We start from the raw sequence: 21,125 nt of genomic DNA on the forward strand, positions 1-21,125 counted from the left end.
AATAATTCTGTTAATTAAAAAGCAACACTACAAATGAAGGGCCTCTCCCCTACATAAGTAGCACCACTCACTACAGGAAGACAACCAAGTGCAAAAACTTACACCAGGATCAGAAACGGAAAGGTGAGAAAGGGCAACTTAAAAGCGCCAAAAGGCTCCTAGCAAACGACCAATCCCAGGACCCTCAAAAAAAAAAAAAAAAAAAAAAGACACCCTTCTACAAATGGTAGCATGCAAAAAAGAGAAGAGCAGCAGCAATGGAAACGACCTATTGTTAATTGGCCAATTCCATGGCTAGCAAACAGCTGGGGCCGAATTATTTAATTAGTTAAACCTGGGACTTATTTTTTAAAAAGTTATGTAGTGAGACACAGCGGGCCGCTTGGGGGGGGGGTGGAATTAGAGGCGCCGATTCTCCCTTACTTCGCTTCTCTTCAGCAGCCCGATCCTATACTTAATCCGGAGTGAATCCCACCGAGCTGAACGGGACTCAGTCCCGAAGGAGCGTGCATACCACCCGCTTTAGGGAAGCCTTTCTTAAGTTTTAACCTTTTATTATGCGAGTGGCTGGGGCAACCCAGTCAGATGGGTGGGGGCATAAATAAAAATGTATTAATATTAAATTCAAGACGGGGAGGGGAGGGCAGGCTTTCCCTCAGGGCCACCGGCCAGGCCTCCTCTGCACCGGTTGGGGGGTGCGACGGGGGGAGGGGGGAACACACTATTACACTGACGTCCACACGTCTCCCCTTTCAGACGAGGAGGCGGGAGGGCGAAACCCGAGGGAGGCCTGCCTGCCTGCCTGCGGACTCCACACCTTCCCCCGCCGCCATTTACTCACCCGCGTCGGGGGCCCGTCATCCTCCTTGCCAAGGGGTTTCCTTTCTGCCCCCCACCGGAGCGGGCTGAGCTTGAGAGGCGGGTAAAGAGGGTCGTCGTTTGGGGAGGGGAGAAGGCGCCCTCCTCCTCCTCCTCACCGCCGCTTCGGCCTTGCGACGCGGCTGTGGGATAGACGGCGGGAGGCGGGGAGCCGAGAGGGTGGCTGGGCTGCCCCACAACACACAAGGCGCGCAGGCCTCTCTCGCCTCCCGCTCACTCGACGCCCGGGCCGGCCGTTCCCCTCAGACCCGCGCGCGTGCGCATGAGAGTGCCCTAGGCGCTCGCGCGCGAGATATATATATATATATATATAATTGGGCAGAGGGGTGAACGAAGACGACGATGGGGCTTCTCGGGAGCGAGCGAGCGCCCGGATTATTCCAATCACGGCCGCTGCCTCTGAAAGCAGCTCCAGCCAGCAGCAGCAGCCGCCACGGAACGGGAGGCGGGGAGGAGAGAAGAGAGGCGGCGGAGCGTCCAATAGGAGGCCGAGGAGGGGGGGCGCGCACGCTCGCGCGCAAGGGAATAAAAAAAGGAGGTGTGGGAGGGGGGGGAGAGGAGACGGGCGCCGCCGCCGCCGCCGCGCGCTCTTTCTCCTCGCAGGCAGGCACCGTCGAGGTGTCGCAGTGTGCGTGTCTCTTTCTGGCTCCTGTTCTCTCCTCGCGTTTCCTCGACGGAAACCCGCCGAATAAGACCGGCCTTAGTTCGACGCCGCCCGCCGACGCCGTGTTGTTACTTCTTTTCCTTGCCTAGTACGGGCAGCAACCTGGGCTCGTTCTGCGACGCTCGGCATCTCCCCTCCCCTCCCCTCCTCCCGAAGGAGCGCCCGAACGCGTGGCGGAGATTGCCGAAGGGCCCGAGGCGCTATGGAGAAGGGGGGGGGCAAGGGAACATTCCTCCGCCATCTCCATTCCCTGGAAAACCTCGACGGGGGCAGGGACGTGTTTCCTTACTGCACCAAATCTCCTCACCTACCTGATACGTGGAGACTAGAGGGAGTGCCGGATTTACGTATAAGCTAAACAAGCTATAGCTTAGGGCCCCACTCTCTTGGGGCCCCCAAAAAAGTTTAAAGGGGAAAAAACCTGGATGTACATTTCCAAAATATAAGATAAAAAAAAACAAATTAAATAAAACCTACATACAGCAACTGTGTTTTGTGTTGTGTAGACTCCTATGATGTAAGTAATGGGCCCCACCTGCTCCCTAAAATATCATTGGTTTGCTCATTTCTATATATAGGGTCCTTCTGAATGGACTGGTGGCATGGCAATGTGCAAAAGCTTTAGATACCTATTAGGTCCATAAATTGCCATATAGCATATATTGAACACAAAAAACATCAACAAATTGTTGTTGACAAAGGAGAGCTGGACCTATAAAGGGCCCTTTTACCTTCAGTAGCTTAGGACCTCATCAAACCTAAATCCGGCCCTGAGTCTCCCTGATGTGATTCAGTCCAAAATCCGCCCCCCAGCCCAACTTGGTATTACAGGATGCAGAAAGCGTTGACAGAGCATGTCTGCCGCCATTTGTTGAAGTCGCGCTTCCTATGAGAGTTGTGAATGCGAATGCTGCCCTTCCACCTTGTTTGCAAGGTGCTGCCAACACACCTGTACGCATACAGGATTGTAGAGTTTGGAAGGGGTCACCCCAGGGTCATCTAGTCCAACCCCCTGCAATGCAGGAATCATTTGGCCCCATGTGGTGCTTAAGATCCACAATCCTGAGATTAATAAGAGTCTCATGCTCTACAGACCAAGCTATCCCAGCTGGCCTGTCCCACCCTGTATAGACACTTCCACAACTGACAGATAATGCTTTGTGTGTGCGTGTGCAGTTCCGGTCACACCTCAAAAGGGATTTGTGAAGCCGGAAGAAGTGCAGAAAGCAACCCAAAATGAGGGAAGCAAGTTAATTCCCCTGCAAAGGAAGGAAGGTTGTTCTGGCCCTTTCAGCTCGGAAAAAAACAGGAAATAAAAGAGAGAGCCTAGGAGCTAACTCCTAGGGGCCGAGTTGGCTTCTTCAGCCCACCCACCCCCAATGAAATATTTGAGGTGGCCAGGCCCCCACAATGTTAATGGGCATTGCCATTCAAATACTGTGTGTGCACCGCATCTTGTGATCAATTTTGCAAGGCAGGGCTGACTTCCACCTCCCCCACTCCTATTTTATTCAAGTTGGCACCCTTGAAAGGGAGGACAAAGCTTGGCCAGAGGCATAGAAAAACGCTGCACGGTGTGAAGAAAAGTGAACTGTGAGATCCTGGAATAAGGCCTGGATTGTCCAATGAAGTTGAATGGTGGGAGATTCTTCACGCAGCCCATAGTTGAACCTAGAAATTGCTGTCACAAGACTTAAGAGACGAGCCACCAAAATTGTATTTTAAAGCACCATTGATGTTCCATCTGTTGCTGCTAGGTTGGTACAGTGGATCTCAAATTTGATCAGTGAGGATGATACAAAAATCTCTGAGATATGCAAGACCCCACATTATTAAAGGTTTATTGGTCAATAACGAGTGCCATGAAATATTCTTAGGAGCCAAGGATCTTTTAAAATATGCAGTGGATTCCTGGGCCATGGGTTGTCAGTGATGTCAAGCAAAACATTTACGTGTTGTTATTTCCCACCCCCTCTTTTGTTATACTTATGAAATAATGTTGATCTCATTATAAGAAAACTCATTACCCCAGGGTTTGATTAACCCTATCTTACTGGACTAACTTGTGTAGGACAAACATTTATCATTAGCAGCAAAGCTTGCATCCATGAGACCCATTTCTGGTTTGCATTTACCATATATTACCATTTTAATGTATATTTTATGTAAGCCGCTTAGGGGGTTTGATGATTAAGTAGTATATACCGGTAAGTAATAAATTAAGTCTTCTCCCACTGCGCCTGCTTTTTCTTCAAACATTGTGGCCAACTTGCAACTTGCCTTATGCCCAACTACTTGGAATGTCACCAGCCAGTCACCCACCCCTGACAGGTAAGCTCAACAACAGATGAATGGGCCTACCATAGGATACTTTGCACTTCTTCCCTTCAAACCTGGCATCAGCCGTATGTGTGTGTGTGTGTGTGTGCAATCTAGAGTGGGAAAGCTTTTTGGCTCAATGGGCCAGATATGTATCTCCTCCCACTCCACTGGCCAACTTTAACAGATGTCGTGATGGCAATGTGCGATCCTTTCCCCTCCTACTGCTCTCCCCCCCCCCCGCAGTTCTCCCCCCCAACCACAGTGGGTGTCCCTAAAAGCGTGCCCCAAAATTCTAGGCGTGGGAAGTGCTAAGTGTTAAACTTCTCCTCTGCAAATACCAGCCCCGGTGGTGCCATTTTGCAGCTGAGAAGCATCTTTGCTGCCAGACTAGTTTCATCCTTTGCAAGTTTTACAGTAATCCTATTTAGCAGTTTTAAGGTTTCCAGAGTGCATTCTGCGTTCTGGGGCAGTTTAGAGGCACAGACCTCTTAGTGTGGGTGGGTGTGGAAGAGTTGTTCAGATTATCCTGAGCTGAGATAGTATGCTGAAGGGATCTTCTGTATCTTCAAAGTAAACCAGGTGTGTTTGTAGTGCTAAGGTGGCAGGTCAATGAAAGACAAAGAACAATTCCTGTTGCATTGGATAGAGGTGAGATTTGTTTTTTGTTTTTTAAAGGGAGGAGGAGGAGGAGGAATAATAAAGCAGAGTGAATTTAGGTAATTGAGTGACCTTTATGTTTAGGAATGCTATTTTATTATAAAAGAGTTCTTTCAAACCATGACAGTTCTATAAAGTACATTAATTTTATTTTTATTATTTCAGTTCTCCCTGGTTTGATAATGTCCATTGAAACACTAATTTCACATCGTTTGTTCCCCTACCACATTATATATATACATATACTTTGTGTGTGTGTGTGTGTATTGACAAGCCTCATGTGGGTATGCTGCAGACAGCATTAGAAAGTGTAGTTGCGGTCTGGCAGCAAATGTGAAAGCGAGTTGCATTGTCTGTGAAATGTACTGTAGGAGAACTCTTAGGTTGTGCTAACATGCTTTCTCTTCTCCTTTGCAACTGGCTAGAAGATTGTTGTTCAGGACATAGTGGCACTTTCTCATGGCAGAGTGCCCTCTTTAGTCAAGCAATTTCTAAAGGGTGCCTGATTGGGAATAAATGCTCGAGGCACTTAAAATTGGCAGCTGGCCTCCAACAGAATTCTGTGGGAAACACTGGCGTATATTGTCAGCGGTCCAATCCAATATTGTAAGCTAGCATCCAGAATGAAGAGCTGCTGCTTCAGCTGGGGAGATGATAGCTTTGGCCTTGAGAGCAGTACAGTACTCTCAATACAAGAGTGTTTGAAACACTTCATACATGCTGTGTTCTCAGCAACCCCCTACAGTTCTATTCATTTTATTCTGTTTGCAATTCTTTTACGATGTATTATTGGTATGTATTTTGGTATGTATATAAATATGTATTTTGGTAATTGATTCTCTAGGCTGCTTGCAGTATCTAATACTGCAAGCAGCCTGCAGAATCAATTACGGTACCTGTACCAAAATACAGGGCAAGGATGTTTTAAATAAATAGCTAAAAACAATAAATTAATTAATAACACACTGTAAGAAAGTCCATATCGCCCCATGTTGCAGACCGGGTGGTGGGTGATTGCTGAGAGTTCACGACTGAGAAGAGACTTAAATTCATGTCTTTATGGCTCACAGCTCACACTCTTGCATGGCACCATTTCTACCGGATCCCCATTTCACACATCAGCTAGTACTAATTAACACAGAATAATGTTTCAGTATGAATCTTAGCTAGGGAATGAGGGAACTTTGTGACTGGCCATTTTTTCCTCCCTGCATTGCTGGTATCATTGAGTGGTTGCTTTACACATTACAGCTTTCTTACATAAAAAGGTAAAGGGACCCCTGACCATTAGGTCCAGTCGTGTCCGACTCTGGGGTTGCGGCGCTCATCTCGCTTTACTGGCCGAGGGAGCCGGCGTACAGCTTCCGGGTCATGTGGCCAGCATGACTAAGCTGCTTCTGGTGAACCAGAGCAGTGCACGGAAACGCCATTTACCTTCCCGCCGGAGCGGTACCTATTTATCTACTTGCACTCTGACGTGCTTTCAAACTGCTAGGTGGGCAGGAGCAGGGACCGAGATGGGGGGGAAATTGGAAGCAAAAAATTAGAAACTTGTGTTAATATAAGGTTACCAGACGTCCCCGTTTCCCGGGGACAGTCCCCGGATTTACAAATAAGTCCCCATAGGAAATCCATTGAAGTTGAAAAGTGTCCCCGGATTCATTGAAAAAAATCTGGTAACCTTATAGTTAGTATACAAAGTGGGGTGCAAGTATATATGTATTTAAAGGTGCAGTTACACCAGTCAAGATAATGTTTTCCATAAATACACCGACTTCAGGAAAATTGTAATGTGTAAACCAGTCCTGAAATCCAAGTACAAGAAAGTAAAAGCATGCATGCAGCAGAGTGAAGGCAATGATTATTTTATTTCCATTTTGTTTATGGGGGGGGGGGAGAGAGAGAGAATGACTGAAAGAGACTTGTCCAAGGTCACTTAGTGAAGCACGGTGGAGGTTAACTCAGATTCCAGACTTCCCTGTTGCAAGTCTGGTACTTTCTGTAACAGAAAATGCCAACTTTAGATTAAGGGTTTTGCATTTTTTACATTCCGTTTTAATATGTATAACAGATTTAAACAATAGAATGGGAAGTCTGTGTTATCTCTCCCAGACAGTAATGTGAAAAGTCTTTTCCTATGAACTGCCTCAAATGGTGGAATATTTGATGGGTGGAGGTGGGGGGGGGGGAGAGAGCAGCTAACGTGTGGTGTGTATTTAAACAAGTTCAGTTATAAACCGTGATGTGGAGTGCTGTGTTGTTCTTTTGTAAACCAATGGTTGCCCCAGTTTGACTGATCCCACAAACCTCTTATTTCTTCATGAAGAAGTGTTTTTGCTTAACTATCGAATACTTTTTAAAAACGGGCCCCGTTGAAGGCAGCGGTGGTACTTCAGTCTAAGAAAACATGCTTAGGATTGCACAGTTAACTGCTTACTGGTATCTTTTTTTTCTAATTCTAAATGCTATCAACTGAAACCTGAAATAATTTGTTGATGCAATGAGTGTAGGATAACCCGCCTCATATAACCAAAATGTTTATGTCTAATTAATGCATGAATGGGTTAATGCCATAGAGTAAACTGTCCTGCCGGGCTTAGCCGGGTCATTCACCATCAGCTTGAGAGGAGTGGTCTATGCTAAGGGAAGTGGGAAACTTTGGAAGGAATTTAGAAGATCTACCAGCCTATATTTCCATTCTTTACTTTGCAGCATATTTTTTGTGATTTTAAATCTCTGCTGGGGTTCTCTCACCAAAGAGTACTTGCCGCAAACTAGGATCTTGCCATCCAGAGAATTCTCCTTTTATTTACCTATTTCCTTGCCAACCAACACTTGAGTTTATTTCCAGCCCTATAGGCCTTGCTCATTTTAAGCACTCCACTTGTCCATTTTACAGTTTGCATGTTGGATAAATTATTACCAGCTATATGAAGAAAGTGATATAATTGCTTAATAGCAGGAGGGAAAATTGCACAACAGTTTTTTTTTAAATATTCCAATCAATTAAGTTTTATGGCAAATAAATCAGTGTGGCATTTGCTCTGTTAACAACTACCTTAAAACACGAAAGCAAAGAATCAAACTTATTTTACCCCTTTGCTTTAGTGCATGCATGCTTGCTTGCACTTTTCCCCATTTACATGCCCAGAATTAATAGTGCTAAAGTATTGTAAATGAAGCGCTCAAGATTTAAAAAAATCACAGCACAACGATCCAAAACCTTAAACAATAGTTTCTGTTGCAAACGCAGCCACAGGAAGCTCAGCTGTGCTTCTCTTACAATTAATTACTTCCGCTGTATATAAAATTGAAAGTATTGGGCACTCTGGTGCGGAAAAAGGATATCCTCATACAGTGCTCCTATTTCCTTACCAAGGGCTATTACTGAGCCTTTCACCATTAATCCATTTATAATAAATTATCCTGTGATGACAAAAGAGAGGCTGAAACAGAAGACCAACTATGACCCTTAGCGTTTTACATTTTTGTGCTCTTTTCCATTTGGATCATATTTACAAAGTGCACCTCTGCTAGAAGGTGTTTACTTTTAGGACTTCAGAACTTTAGAAAGAACAAAGGCTTAACTCTAATCTTAGGATTGCCATCAGGAACATGAACTTTGGGGATGGGGCACAGGGATAAGCAGCCATGGAATGGGAACTGGGGTAAGGGTTAAACACTCCTTCCCCCCTCTCTTCTTTGCTCAAAATGGCCTCACAAAGCTACTTTTCCTTACAAAAAGGGCTACGATTATGCATTTGTGCGTAATTTGGAGTTTGCCCCTTAGAGTAGCCTGCCTTTGGAATAATTGCTACAAATTCCCGTTTTGTTTTCAAATGCCTTTATACTGCTATTTTATTGGTTCCTGGTTGCACTTTTGTTTTATTTTTTATACTGTACAATGCTTAGAGATTTAAAAAAATAATTAAACAATTTATAATGCTTTCACAAAATAAATAACATGACTTGGAAGTAGGCATGTGTATAATATCCATGACATTTCCTCCACCCCTGATTCTGTGTCTGGAATAATTCATATGCATCAACCAAATCTGTGACTCTTTAATAGGCGCCATCCATTTAGCCTCTCCTACCCAGGGTTCTGAATAATTCTGAATTATTTATTTTGCAAGGGCTACAGGATGGGAGGCAAAATGCAAGAGAAATGGAAGAAATGCCCAAAGTTTGCATATTACCTGCTTCACACATTAACAGTAAACCATGGCTTTTTAAACTATGGTTTAACAAACCATAGATTAGTGTTATGTGTGAACTCAGTCCAGCAATTGAACTATGTCTTATTAAATATGTGTAAAAGTCACTCATTAAACAAGGTTTGTACAGTGGTACCTCGGGTTACATACGCTTCAGGTTACATACGCTTCAGGTTACAAACTCCACTAACCCAGAAATAACGCTTCAGGTTAAGAACTTTGCTTCAGGATAAGAACAGAAATCGTGCTCTGGCGGCACAGCGGCAGCGGGAGGTCCCATTAGCTAAAGTGGTGCTTCAGGTTAAGAACAGCTTCAGGTTAAGAACGGACCTCCGGAACGAATTAAGTACTTAACCAGAGGTACCACTGTAGTTGGCTCCTAAATCTTAGTTAATGCTAACCATAGCTTAGTGCTACAGGCAAGCCCAGGCCTCCTCTTTAAATACGTTTCTGTCAAGCACCCAAAGGCTACACAGCCATGAATGAAAAGGGGCAAAAAAATCCAAATGCCTCAGCATTTCGGTTAATGTTAACCAAGTTGTAATGTTATGTGTGAACCTATGTATCTCAGAACTACTTTTCATAAAATAGTTGAAAACAGAAGATGGCTTTTTAGTGAGAGTATTCCTGGCTGATAAATTTTCTTTCATTCTCTATAAAGTTGAGAAAGAATTTTCACAGCATTGGGTCCTTTTTCTTTTTTCCTTTGAAGGGTGCAGAATATTTTATTTGTGCTGGCACATATAATCCATGCAAAGTATATTCACTCACACCTCACAAATCACACATTACAATGAACATCTGAAATAAAAAAACCCTAGGTGATCAAAACCAAACCCATATGTAAAAGTAAGGTCACTTGTGGTGTCAAATCAATATTTCCATACATTTTTTAAAAAGCAAGATGAATAGTGTGATTGCTGCAGAGACCAAATCACTGAGCTGCAAATGCTAATAACTTTCATTTTTACAAAATATCAGCACCTATTAGCAGGCCTTCCTATTTAAAATTACGTGACCTAGCAGCAGATGCTATTTTTTAGTTACTGCTGCAGCTTGCATGTTACTGAATACAGAGCGAGCTTTGAAATAAATATTTCATCCAAGCTACTGACCACTGAAGGACCAAACCTGTGCCATTTGCTTGTGTGCATTGGTTTTATTTTTGTAAACTTGATTTTTTTTTTTTAGCATGCAATGGTAAATTACATGAAATGCTTTTCTGAAAGGCTATGACTTATGCAACATGTATTGTCCTTGAGGCAAACAGATTAAAAACCAACTACAAAGGGGATGCAAATCCAGATGGAAGGCTTGCCATGTGATTCAACAGGACATGGATTGCACCCAGAAAGTTTTAAATAGATATTGGTGAATTTCAACTTTAGAAAAATAAAAATAAAAGTTATAGTGTTTACTTAAATATCATTTGATATAATTTATCAAATCCCCTAAAATGATTTAATGCAACTTTCACCATTTGGTCATTCACAGGTACAGTATTTGACTTCTAGGAATAAAAGAAGCAAAAATAATCACCACTCTTGCTAGTGAAACAAAATAGGAACAAAATTATTTTAGTAGGTAATAGTTACAGGTCACAAAGACGGTGCACAGCTGAACCTGCCTAGTGTTTTCCTTCCCTCGGTAGTTAATTTTCTACTTGACTGTAGCCCAGAGGTATTACACATGCATATTCTTTTTCTTAAAAAGAGTGGTCTTGGCAGGGCAGATATGTGAGATACTACTTAAAGTTAACTCTTTGATGCTAGATACATTTTACTGAGCAGTAAGAGCCACTGCAGATGTTACTTTCAGGCAGGCATGGCCAAACTTGGCCCTCCAGATGTTTTGGGACTACAACACCCATCACCCCTAAGAGCAGTGTTCCCCAACCTTGGGCCTCCAGCTGTTTTTGGCCTACAACTCCCATCATCACTGACCATTGGCCTTGCTAGCTAGGGATGATGGGAGCTGTAGTCCAAAAACAGCTGGAGGCCCAAGGTTGGGGAACACTGACTAACAGGACCGGTGGTCAGGGATGATGGGAATTGTAGTCCCAAAACATCTGGAGGGCCAAGTTTGACCATGCCTGCTCAGGGCTTTGCATGTGAGAATTATTTATTTATACCCCACATTTTCCTGGCTTACAGATAAAACAGGAACAAGATAAATGGATAATGAAAATGGCTGACTTGCATGAGTCACGTAACATGGAAGAAAAAAAAAAAAACCCCATGGGAGATCTTGTCCCCTTATCTGCAATGATTTTCTAGTCGCAGAAAGGCAACCACAATCTCCCATTTGTGCCCTCCTGTATTCTACTACTCATCTGTGGAAAGTAGCTATTTCTGCAGGTAAACACAGCAACACCTGCTCTGGCTCTGAGCAACCACCGGCATCAATGGAACCCTTTCCAAGTTAAACGTGTTTAAGGTCACACTCTACAACTACCACCTAAACATGAAGAGACTTCTGGCAGAGACGTATATAATATAGGGTATTTAAATAATGGCAGGATTGTGGCAGGAAACAAGGGGGCAAATACATCTACCACTTAGGAACAGTGGAGCAGGTGAGAGATGCTCACCCTTGTGGTTTTAGTCATCCAAATGTTACTGGAAGAGCATGGGATCCAGTTGCAGGGCAGCAACAGCAATGCTACCCCCCTGCAACTTAAGAATGGGCCCTAAGTAACTACTGAGTGATTAATGACAGAGTTGTCACAGTGCAGTCAACCCAAGATCTATTGTAGGGTTTGTCATTCTGTTGTGAAGCAATAAATGTGGCTCACTGTCATTTTATTGGTAGAAAGTGCCCGCCAGAGAAGTGGAAAAAAGAGCACTGTGATAATTGAGTCCTCTTTGTGCGTGGTTGACTTCTCAGATCTTAGAAAGTTTCACTGCCACCAACTATTCTAATTGTCTCTGGTTCATAAGATGTAAAGAGAAAACCAGCATGACTCGTATAATATATATTTTTTTTTTAAAAAAAAGTTTGACTAAAATGCTAGAGATTCTTTTAAAAGAATAATTAACCACACAGTTCTGCAGTCCTTGCTAAAATGACAAGACCAATAAGAATTAAAGTGCTGTACTTGGATATATTCTGGAGGTCAGATATGCTTAACTATCCAACATAGAGACTGAGTAAAAGGGGCAAAATGTTGCATACACAAACATTAACCTTGTGCTTTGTCCTCCAGTCTAAGGGAAAGGGAAAAATCAGGGCAGGATCCTGCCAAAGTTGAGCACCTTTAAGTCAAATTGATTTCAACTAGATAGTAAAGCATATGCTAAACCAGGGTTTCCCAAAACTTGGGTTGCCAGCTGTTTTGGGACTACAACTCCCATCATTCCTAGCTAGCAGGACCAGTGGTCAGGGATGATGGGAATTGTAGTCCAAAAACAGCTGGAGACCCAAGTTTGGGAAACTCTGTGCTAAACATTCTCCTGCTAAAATCAAAAGTGGTCTTAAAAGTGCATTTCATAACTTATTTCTTTTAAAAAGGCATAGTGTTTGAGAGCAATATAAAGCAGGTCCCCCCATTTTTTGACATATAGTAAATAATAAAACACTACTTAAAAAGGGGTGCTATTTAAATACTAAATAGTCCAATAGTCAACATCCTTAAAGCCAGATGATTATTTCCCCTTTCCCTTTTCATGAATGCTAAGTATGTGTTACTATAACCTTCAATTCCAAATCTATTTACTGGAGGGTATAACACTGGGATGATTTCAAAGTAGTAAATGGCTTCAGATTATGACCATTTTGTGCACTCAGATTTTACTAACACTGACATACTCCTTCCATGCCTAGATCACAGATTAGGATGCTCCTCTGAGTAGACAATTGCTTGATACTAACTGCTTAAATATCCAAACCTACAGACAGAATAAATACATGCTGCCAGTCTCAATAATACAAAAGCTACAATAAGTATACTTGTTCAGATATTGTGCATGATTTGTTCAAAAGGCGTTACACTAATACTACTCTAATTGCCAAAAGCTTCGTTTTCTTGCAGCAGCAAACACAATCACACTTCAGAGGTGACGTTATCTAGAGAATCTAATCACAGTTAGAACTGAGCATAAGGGTCATTCAGGGCTGCCCTGTGAACGTTATCAATTTTAGCAGAAATAAGGGTTTGAATTGCCTCTGGCTGTTCTGGACTCCATTGTCCTTTTGGGAGCTGAGATTACACTATCTATTTTTCTTGCACCCATAAGATGAGAGGACAAGCAAGAGGGAATGTTTCTCAGTTACACAGAGAAATACAGAGCGGATCCTCTCCTGGCTTTCCTCTTTCCTTATGTAGCAGCAGACGGGAAAACTGGTTCCCTTGTGATGCTCTGAATGAGGTAAACAACTAAAACTCTTTAATGCTATATGCTCTCTGTTGCTTCTCTTACTCTCGACAGGAATTATAGTCAACCAGCTTATTTCCTCCCCGCTCGCTCCTCCTATGAACCACCCCAACAAACAAGTCCTTTCATACATATCCAGAGCCTTGTGGCAACAGCTTCTCTGTAGCTCTATCCCACAGGATTGCTTCATGCATGTGAACATCGGAACAACTTGGGCAAGGCTGACTGTGCAGTTTCCCCTCCCTCTCACACGATCACTATCCATCTTCTGGCGGGAAGACTCATGCATGAGCCCTGTACATGTGGTTGCGGTATAGACACACACGTGTCATGGCCACATGGGATAGCGTCACAGGAAATGTCTACCATGCAACTTCAGGTATGGGCAAAATAGGCCTGAGCTTACTCCACACTCTATCCCACTAATATCAGGGCCAATTCACAGCCATGGCAGCGGAGAAGCTGTTGCCCCAAAGTGGTCTTGTGTTGCTCCAACAATTCAGGATGAAGGAGATGCATGGGAACCCAGAATGTGGCTTATTTCCATTCAAGTATTGACCAGTTGGGAGGCAGCACAATGCTCATGCAAGGAAAGGACCACATCACTGGTCCCGCCTTCCAAGATTCCTCCATATTCAGTTTCCAGGGTGATGTGGAACTGTACATACTAGAAGGAAGACAGTTCCACATGAGTGTGATGAAGTGTGGACATGCCCTTTGTTGTGTTCTGATTTCAAGCCTTGATTACGTTAACCAATGGGGTGTTTTTAGTTAACGCTATGAGGTTCATAAAAGTCATTCTAGAGTCTAAACTGTGTTTGTTTTGTGAGGAACACTTAATTGACCTATCACTACCGACTATAAAAGTTATGCTACGCCTACTATTTTGGCACTTCGAGTTGTAAAGTAATACTAATAATGGTGTTTGTTTGTTTTTTTAAAAAAAGCACTGTTGTGTAATATAAGCTTTAAGTGTACGGTGCTGAACACACACGCTAGAAGATATTCAGTATTTGTAATTTTATGCAACCGTTTTATAAATGATTCCCCCCCCCCATTCATTTTGCTCAAACCTTTGCAGCAATGTTTCACTGTCAAGTTTCGAATATTCATTTCCTTTTTTAATTTGAAGTATGTAGGGGAAAGATCTGCACATAGAAAAAGCAGCCGAGATCAACGTCAGAAGGTTCAAAATCCATTACCTCCCCTGACCCCTCCCGTCCCAGTCATGAGAAATCCATAACTATCTATATTTCATTTGTTGAGCCAACTCCTAAACTTTTCACTTTGCCTTTAGCTTCTAGTTCTTCCTTTAGACGTTGATGGCGTGTGCATGCTTCTTGCATAGCGGCTTATCCTTCTTCGAATAAAATGGCTGGCCTTCCAAATTCACGTGGCACACCTGAAAATTAAGAATACAGGGATATTACGCGTAATCAAAGAGGTTGAAAGGCAGCATTCAAACATCGCGATTTCAACAAAATGGCGTGCGAGTCCACCCCTAAGAGGAGGAGGCACTAACCTAGGCAGCAAGAGCACACAAAAACATAGGCAGTGGTGGCAGGTCCATTAGGGTTTATGGGGCACTACCCACCCTCCAACCTCAGTCTGCCCTCAGGAAGCCCCCATCTGCACCAAGTGAAAAATGCCTTGGAGGTAGAAAACTAGTGCATCAGGAAGAAGACTACCCCAGAACCCTCCTATATAGTAAACCTCCCACTCACTGCAGTCAGAATGCTACAGTCCAGAAAGAAAGTGAAGTGCCACAAATTTGATGCATGGGAAGATTAGCAACAGGAGGACTGCAAAGCCCCGGTATGTTTCGATGCAAGAAACCTACAGCACAGATGAAGCAGGTGTCGTGCCAAGTGTGTCCAAGGGCTTCAATGAACTTGTCTCCTGCTTCGACAGGGAAATCGCACCCATGGCATTTGGTGCTGAACAAGGTCACATAGTCTAGAAACGGAAACAAACAAACAAACATTTAGAACGCAAAACAGCTAACTTTCTTCCAGATCTGCTGGGTTTATTGCTGCTTGGGATTCTGTTTTTCTGCCTCGTGAACTCGTTCTGGAAAGGCTTATTTCTTTCTCCTGCCACCTATCCAAAACATGTGGGGGCAAATCCATGTGCAAAGTGTGGGCACGATTCGAAATGGGAGAATAGGCGCAGTGCCCGGTTATTCCATTCTCTTGGGCAGCCACACTTTTTGCTCGCATGCAGAGGTTTCCGGAAGAACAGAGGGCTGGGGGAAGCATAGGACACTGAGTAACGTTGCCCGCAAGATTTCCAGGAGCGTTGGCTGGGTGTGCAATACCTTTCTCACAGTAGGGCTCTCCATCCTCCATATGGAAGAGGCTATTCCCAAATGGCTTCCTGCAGGCAGCACAGACAAAGCAAGTTGTGTGCCAAGTCTGCCGAAGGGCGTGCATCACTTCCTGAAAGGCAAGCAGAGCAGCAGATGTATTGTGCACCACTGAAAGGGAGGGCATTCACTCACGGAGAGAGAGACAGATGTGTCAGGCCAGGGCAGTGAAGGATAGGAGGAAGATATGTTCTTCCTCAACTGGAGGGAAGAAGCCTTGGGCCAAGTGGAGTGGGAAGGGGGCTTATCCCTTCCCTCGCCAAGTGGCTTTCTCCCACAAATCTGCTCTGCCAAATGTTTTGCCACAGCTGACACAGATCTGGAATCTCGGCTGGGGGCAATTCAGCTGGTAGGAAAGGGGTGCGTGTGGATTGATCATCTCCCATCCGTCTCTACAACACATCTTCCTAGGCCATATTTCCCCAGAAACAGTGAGTGGGCTTTAACAGCACAAGGTCAATGTGGCCTACAATCTGGGTTTAAAATAATCAAGTTCCTCGGCATGAGTTCAGATGTCTTTTTTTAGGTCGAAACAAAATAGGAAATTCTTTCCAGTAGCACCTTAGAGACCAACTAAGTTTGTTCTTGGTATGAGCTTTTGTGTGCATGCACACTTCTTCAGATACTTTTTTTAGGTGTGAGAATACAGTGGTACCTCTGTTTACATACTTAATTCGTTCCGGAGGTCCGTTCTTAACCTGAAACTGTTCTTAACCTGAAGCACCACTTTAACTAATGGGGCCTCCCGCAGCCGCTGCGCCGCCAGAGCAAGATTTCTGTTCTTATCCTGAAGCAAAGTTCTTAACCTGAAGCGTTATTTCTGGGTTAGCGAAGCATGTAACCTGAAGCATATGTAACCTAACGTACCACTGTACAAGCCTAGGCTGGCACTTTTTATTTCGGGGAGAAAGCCCAGAGCCCCTTAAGCAGATGAGCAGAGAACTGCTGTTGCTCCACAGGTGACAATTAAGTTTGGGGCTGCGAGAGGATATTTATGGAGCCCAGAGTCAACGAGACAAGGTCCTCTGGCAGAGACAAAATTTCATATTTCCAGGATGGGCAAGAGATTTCAGTTACGGACCAAGACCCTGAGCAAGCTTTAGAGACCTCCTTTTGGACACCAGCCATGGAGGACCCCAGTCTCAACTGGAGCCCATGCCAGTTTCTTACCAACCCCCTGCTCTGCGGGCGGGGAGGGGGAGAGGTGGGATGACTTTGGGCAGGAATCTGACTTGGCATAGCTTGGGGTCCTGCATGGCTGCTTTTCTATCACAATAAAAATAGCCAGCTTAAGTGCACTTATTTTAAAGAGCGTTTTTAACAAATGAGAGAGAGAGAGAGAAGGGAGAGAGAGAGAGAGAAAGAACACAGAGTAATTTATGCACCGCTCTGGCCGCAACTAATTGCATGTCAGGCAATTGTTTAAATGTGCAGGTGGTGCTATAGGAAATGCTTCCTCTTTTCAGCTTTTTAATTCCCTCTTACACAGATATTATGCAATTTGATCTGATGCTCTGCCCTTTTCGCCTAGCACCGACAGCCCAGCATCATTTAGGTCAGTAGCATGTCTCATTAGTGAGTCACTGTTAGCAAGTTTAATTAACTTTAATGAATGCGTTGCAAAACAACCCAGTAAATGAGCTTAGATTAAGTTATGGAGTTCACAGAAAACAAAATTCAGGTTGCAAACAGAGGCATGTTTGCTTACTGGCTTAAAGAAAAGCCTATCAGTCACGGGCAGCACATGTGCCTTACAACCTGATCAGAAGCTGAACCAAATGGAAGCCAAAGACAGTATCCTCAGGTTGACAGGCCCAGAAACTGCCTGACCTCTGGTGCTGGCGAGATCACAACCCGTCCTTTTTTGTTTGCTACCTTGTGGGCCTAACTCTGCCAGAAATCTGCCACACGTCTTCTGCTGGCATTTGGCTGCGTTTGCTTGCAGACTTACCCCCATGATCTTGGTGTGGCATCTGGCACAGGTAGGGGCAAAGAATTGCTCATAGCAACGCTCACAGTACACACTGTTCTGCTCCTCAACAAAGCCGACATCAGCCAGGGATGCCTTGCAGTAAGCGCAGTAAAATTCCTCGGGGTGCCAAGAACGACCCATGGCTACCAGGAAAGGACCCCTGTAAAATACAGCCAGTGTTTAAAATGGCAGGACAGAAACGTCCAAAGGTTGCAAATGTGAAGGACAGATCTGTATAACAATCTCGCATTGCTTTTATATCCCTTCATTTGCTCTGGCTTTCCCCACTGAATCCTGGCAATTTGATGTGGGTCCTGAAAAACCACCTCCCAGAGAAGAAGTTGTGTCAGTCTGTTGCAACAAAGAGAGTCTTGTTGCACCTTAAAGGCTAATACATTCATTGTGGCATAAGCTTTAGCAAGGCCCAAGTCTCCTGTTTGGCGGTCTGGCTCTAGGGGCACCAATGGAAGGAAGAGCATCTACACACATGGAGATTGCACTACTTTTCCATTCTCCTGAAAAAGTCAGACTTCCTGCAACCTAAGAAAAGACAGAAGAACCACAGGGAAAACACAGGAGGACAATGACTGGGTTGATTGTGCCACGTAGACGCCCCTTAAAAAGTGAATGAACACGTGGCAGTTTCACGCTAGATACTTGGAGCAGGAAAAACCTAAGGCGCCACAACAGCCTTTGCTCAGAATTGTCTGTTAAAATATTGCAGGCATCTCTCCCCAAACTACGATTCCTAAAAGCCGTTGCAAAGAAGGGATCACTTCTAAGTTCAAATCTGTAATGTAGAAATGCCCCAAGCTGAAAAATCTGAATGACGCTGACCTAGTGTTGCTATCAGGAGAATTAGATAAAGTAGGCATAATTAAATATGCTGTTTCTTTATATTCAGCCTTGGATAAGAACAGTTTGTACTCTCAACCAGAAAAGTAGAAATGACACCTTGGGACACAATTCAAGTGCCCTGCATATGCTTCCACTTTCATTAGTGAGTCTTAAGAGCATATAAGGACCTAGTTTTGAATGTGTACCAGCTCTGAAGAGTACATAAGAACAGGGCAGATGGTGATATATTCCTACTGAGTATAGACAATGCATCGGTAGTCTTATTTCCCAAAAGCGCTTATAATAATTGTTTGTTTCTCTACCATGTTGGCAGCCTGCTAGATACAAAAGCCTGGGAGAAATTCTACTCCAGTATGGCCTATACCAGGGGTAAGCTGTTCACTCTCTACCTTAGAACGTATCTATACCATCAGGTGCCACAGAAAGGCACTAGATATATCAAGAGACCCATCGCACCCTGGTCACCGTTTCTTTGAGCTTCTGCCATTGGGACGGAGATATAGAACAATGAAGGTGAGAATGAGCCATCTCAAGAACAGTTTCTTTCCTAGAGCAATTTTGGCCTTAAATGGAAACCCTGGACTCTGAAGTCATCTTATTTTATTTGTTATATTGTCCTGTATTTTACTGTGTTTATTAGTATTTTTAAATTATGTGGAGTGCCTTATTTGAGTTGATATAGCTACCGAGGAATTTCGTTGTTCCTGCAAGGGGACAATGACAATAAAGATCTATTCTATTCTATTCTATTCCATTCTATTCTATTCTTTTTCACCAGAGGGCCGGTCCACTGTCCCTCAGACCTTGTGGGGGGCCAGACTATATTTTGGGGTGGGAGGGAGGGAGAACGAATTCCTGTGCCCCACAAATAACCCAGAGATGCATTTTAAATAAATGCACACATTCTACTCATGTAAAAACACGCTTTCTGGACTGTCCGCGGGCTGGATTTAGAAGGCGATTGGGCCGCATCCAGGTTTGCCTACCAATGGCCTATATGAATTTTTTATTATTATTATTATTATTATTATTATTATTATTATTATTATTATTATTATTTATTTCAATGGCTTCAGTGTGTTTTTCTTTGCAAAGTAAGGAGGCTAGCAGCAGCAGCAGCAGCATGAGAAAGGTGATCAATTGCATGGATCACCCTAACAAAGAAGATGTTGCCTGCCTTGCACATAGAGCTTAGGTAAAGGTAAAGGGACCCCTGACCATTAGCTCCAGTCACAGACGACTCTGGGGTTGCGGCGCTCATCTCGCTTTACTGGCCGAGGGAGCTGGCTTACAGCTTCCGGGTCATGTGGCCAGCATGACTAAGCCGCTTCTGGAGAACCAGAGCAGCGCACGGAAACGCCGTTTACCTTTCCGCCGGAGCGGTACCTATTTATCTACTTGCACTTTGACATGCTTTCGAACTGCTAGGTTGGCAGGAGCAGGGACCGAACAACGGGAGCTCACCCCGTCGCAGGGATTCGAACCGCCGACCTTCTGATCGGCAAGCTTTGGGCAAAATCCAATCAAAATCCCATTGCAACAGTGTGCCCCAAGGCCAAATTTAATCAGAGTGACTAACACCAATTGCCTCTGCAGAAGACAATCTTATCAGGGTGGGGAGCATCCTGACCATAAATGCAGAGTGAAAAGAGGCATAGGAAATTAAAGGATGTCAAGGAAGGAAGGAGGGACGCGGGTGGCGCTGTGGGTCAAACGACACAGCCTAGGACTTGCCAGCTCCCTTGGCCAATAAAGCGAGATGAGCGCCACAACCCCAGAGTTGTCCGCGACTGGACCTAGTGGTCAGGGGTCCCTTTCCCTTTACCTTTAGGAAGGAAGGACACCTTCCCCCAAAAGGTCTAAAAAGTGGGCTTCTAAGACCACTCCCAGTTTCCTTTGTGTGGTACCACTCTTGCTGCTGGGTCACTTTGCTGCTGATAATCCCTCCTGCTCAGAGCCAGAATCCAGGGTCTTTGCCCCACCGCTATCCTCAAGGAAACCTCCTATTTAGTGCTAAATCGGAGCAGTCATCACTCTGGAGAAAACCTGATGGATGCTTGCTCTGATTCGGCAGTAAATAGCGGGTTTTCGGGGGGGAAGGAAGTGTGGAGGAGCCCTCTGTTTCTGCTCTGCTCCTCCAGGGTCCTGCTTGCTGAAGCAGAGATCCTTGTTCAAAAGTCCTTTTCAGGGCTGCTTTCCTTATTCAACCTGCCTGATCCAGGTTTTTCAATGCACACCAGTTTTGCTGCCCACCAGGGTGGGAAAGCTAGCTTTATACAGTCGTACCTTTGAAGTCGAATGGAATCCGTTCCAGAAGTCCGTTTGACATCCAAAATGTTCAGTAACCAAGACGCGGCTTCCGATTGGCTGCAGGAAGCTCCGGAAGCCAATCGGAAGCCACGTCGGACGTTCAGGTTCCAAAGAACGTTTGCAAACCGGAACACTCACTTCTGGGTTTGCGGCGTTTGGGAGCCAAAACGTTCGACTCAGAAGGCGTTCGACTGCCGAGGTACGACTGTACTGTCTTCCGGAGATCGTTCCACTACAGATTGCAGCTGCCACATCAGCTCCATTTTCGTATCTCTACATGACTGTGTGTTTGACAAGTATTTTAGCACTTCCTTAAGTCAGCCTTCCACAAAGCTTGTGCTGGCTGCACGTGGCCAAGACCAAGTTTGTGAGCCCAGGGAGAAATAGCAGTGTCGCAGCAGCAGCAACACATCTTTCCTCCTGTCTTTAAGGGAAGCTCCCTGTTCCTGATCTTCATGGCCAAAGCCCTGCTCAACCTCATAGGAATCCTGGCCCACTGGTCTAAATT

General features: G+C 44.4%; 2 protein-coding genes across 18 annotated transcripts in view; both read right to left on the reverse strand.

The window, feature by feature from the left end:
* The window catches only part of BMPR1A (bone morphogenetic protein receptor type 1A), a 64,141-nt gene extending 63,043 nt beyond the window's left edge, over positions 1–1,098 (reverse strand). For both annotated transcript variants that reach the window (XM_033148802.1, XM_033148801.1), the window contains exon 1: positions 842–1,098. The gene's annotated coding sequence lies outside the window, so the exon portion shown is untranslated. The remainder of the gene's footprint in view (positions 1–841) is intronic.
* A 12,957-nt stretch (positions 1,099–14,055) lies between these two features.
* LDB3 (LIM domain binding 3) overlaps positions 14,056–21,125 on the reverse strand; it is a 153,819-nt gene continuing 146,749 nt past the window's right edge. For all 16 annotated transcript variants that reach the window (XM_033148804.1, XM_033148803.1, XM_033148821.1 and 13 more), the window contains 4 exons: positions 17,429–17,609; positions 15,430–15,550; positions 14,953–15,068; positions 14,056–14,514 (listed from right to left, as the gene is read on the reverse strand). In XM_033148804.1, the coding sequence (XP_033004695.1) occupies positions 14,425–14,514; positions 14,953–15,068; positions 15,430–15,550; positions 17,429–17,609 (508 nt within the window). In that variant the 3' untranslated portion in view covers positions 14,056–14,424. The remainder of the gene's footprint in view (positions 14,515–14,952; positions 15,069–15,429; positions 15,551–17,428; positions 17,610–21,125) is intronic.

This window comes from Lacerta agilis, chromosome 5 (genome assembly GCF_009819535.1).
Source record: "Lacerta agilis isolate rLacAgi1 chromosome 5, rLacAgi1.pri, whole genome shotgun sequence".
Taxonomy (NCBI): domain Eukaryota; kingdom Metazoa; phylum Chordata; class Lepidosauria; order Squamata; family Lacertidae; genus Lacerta; species Lacerta agilis.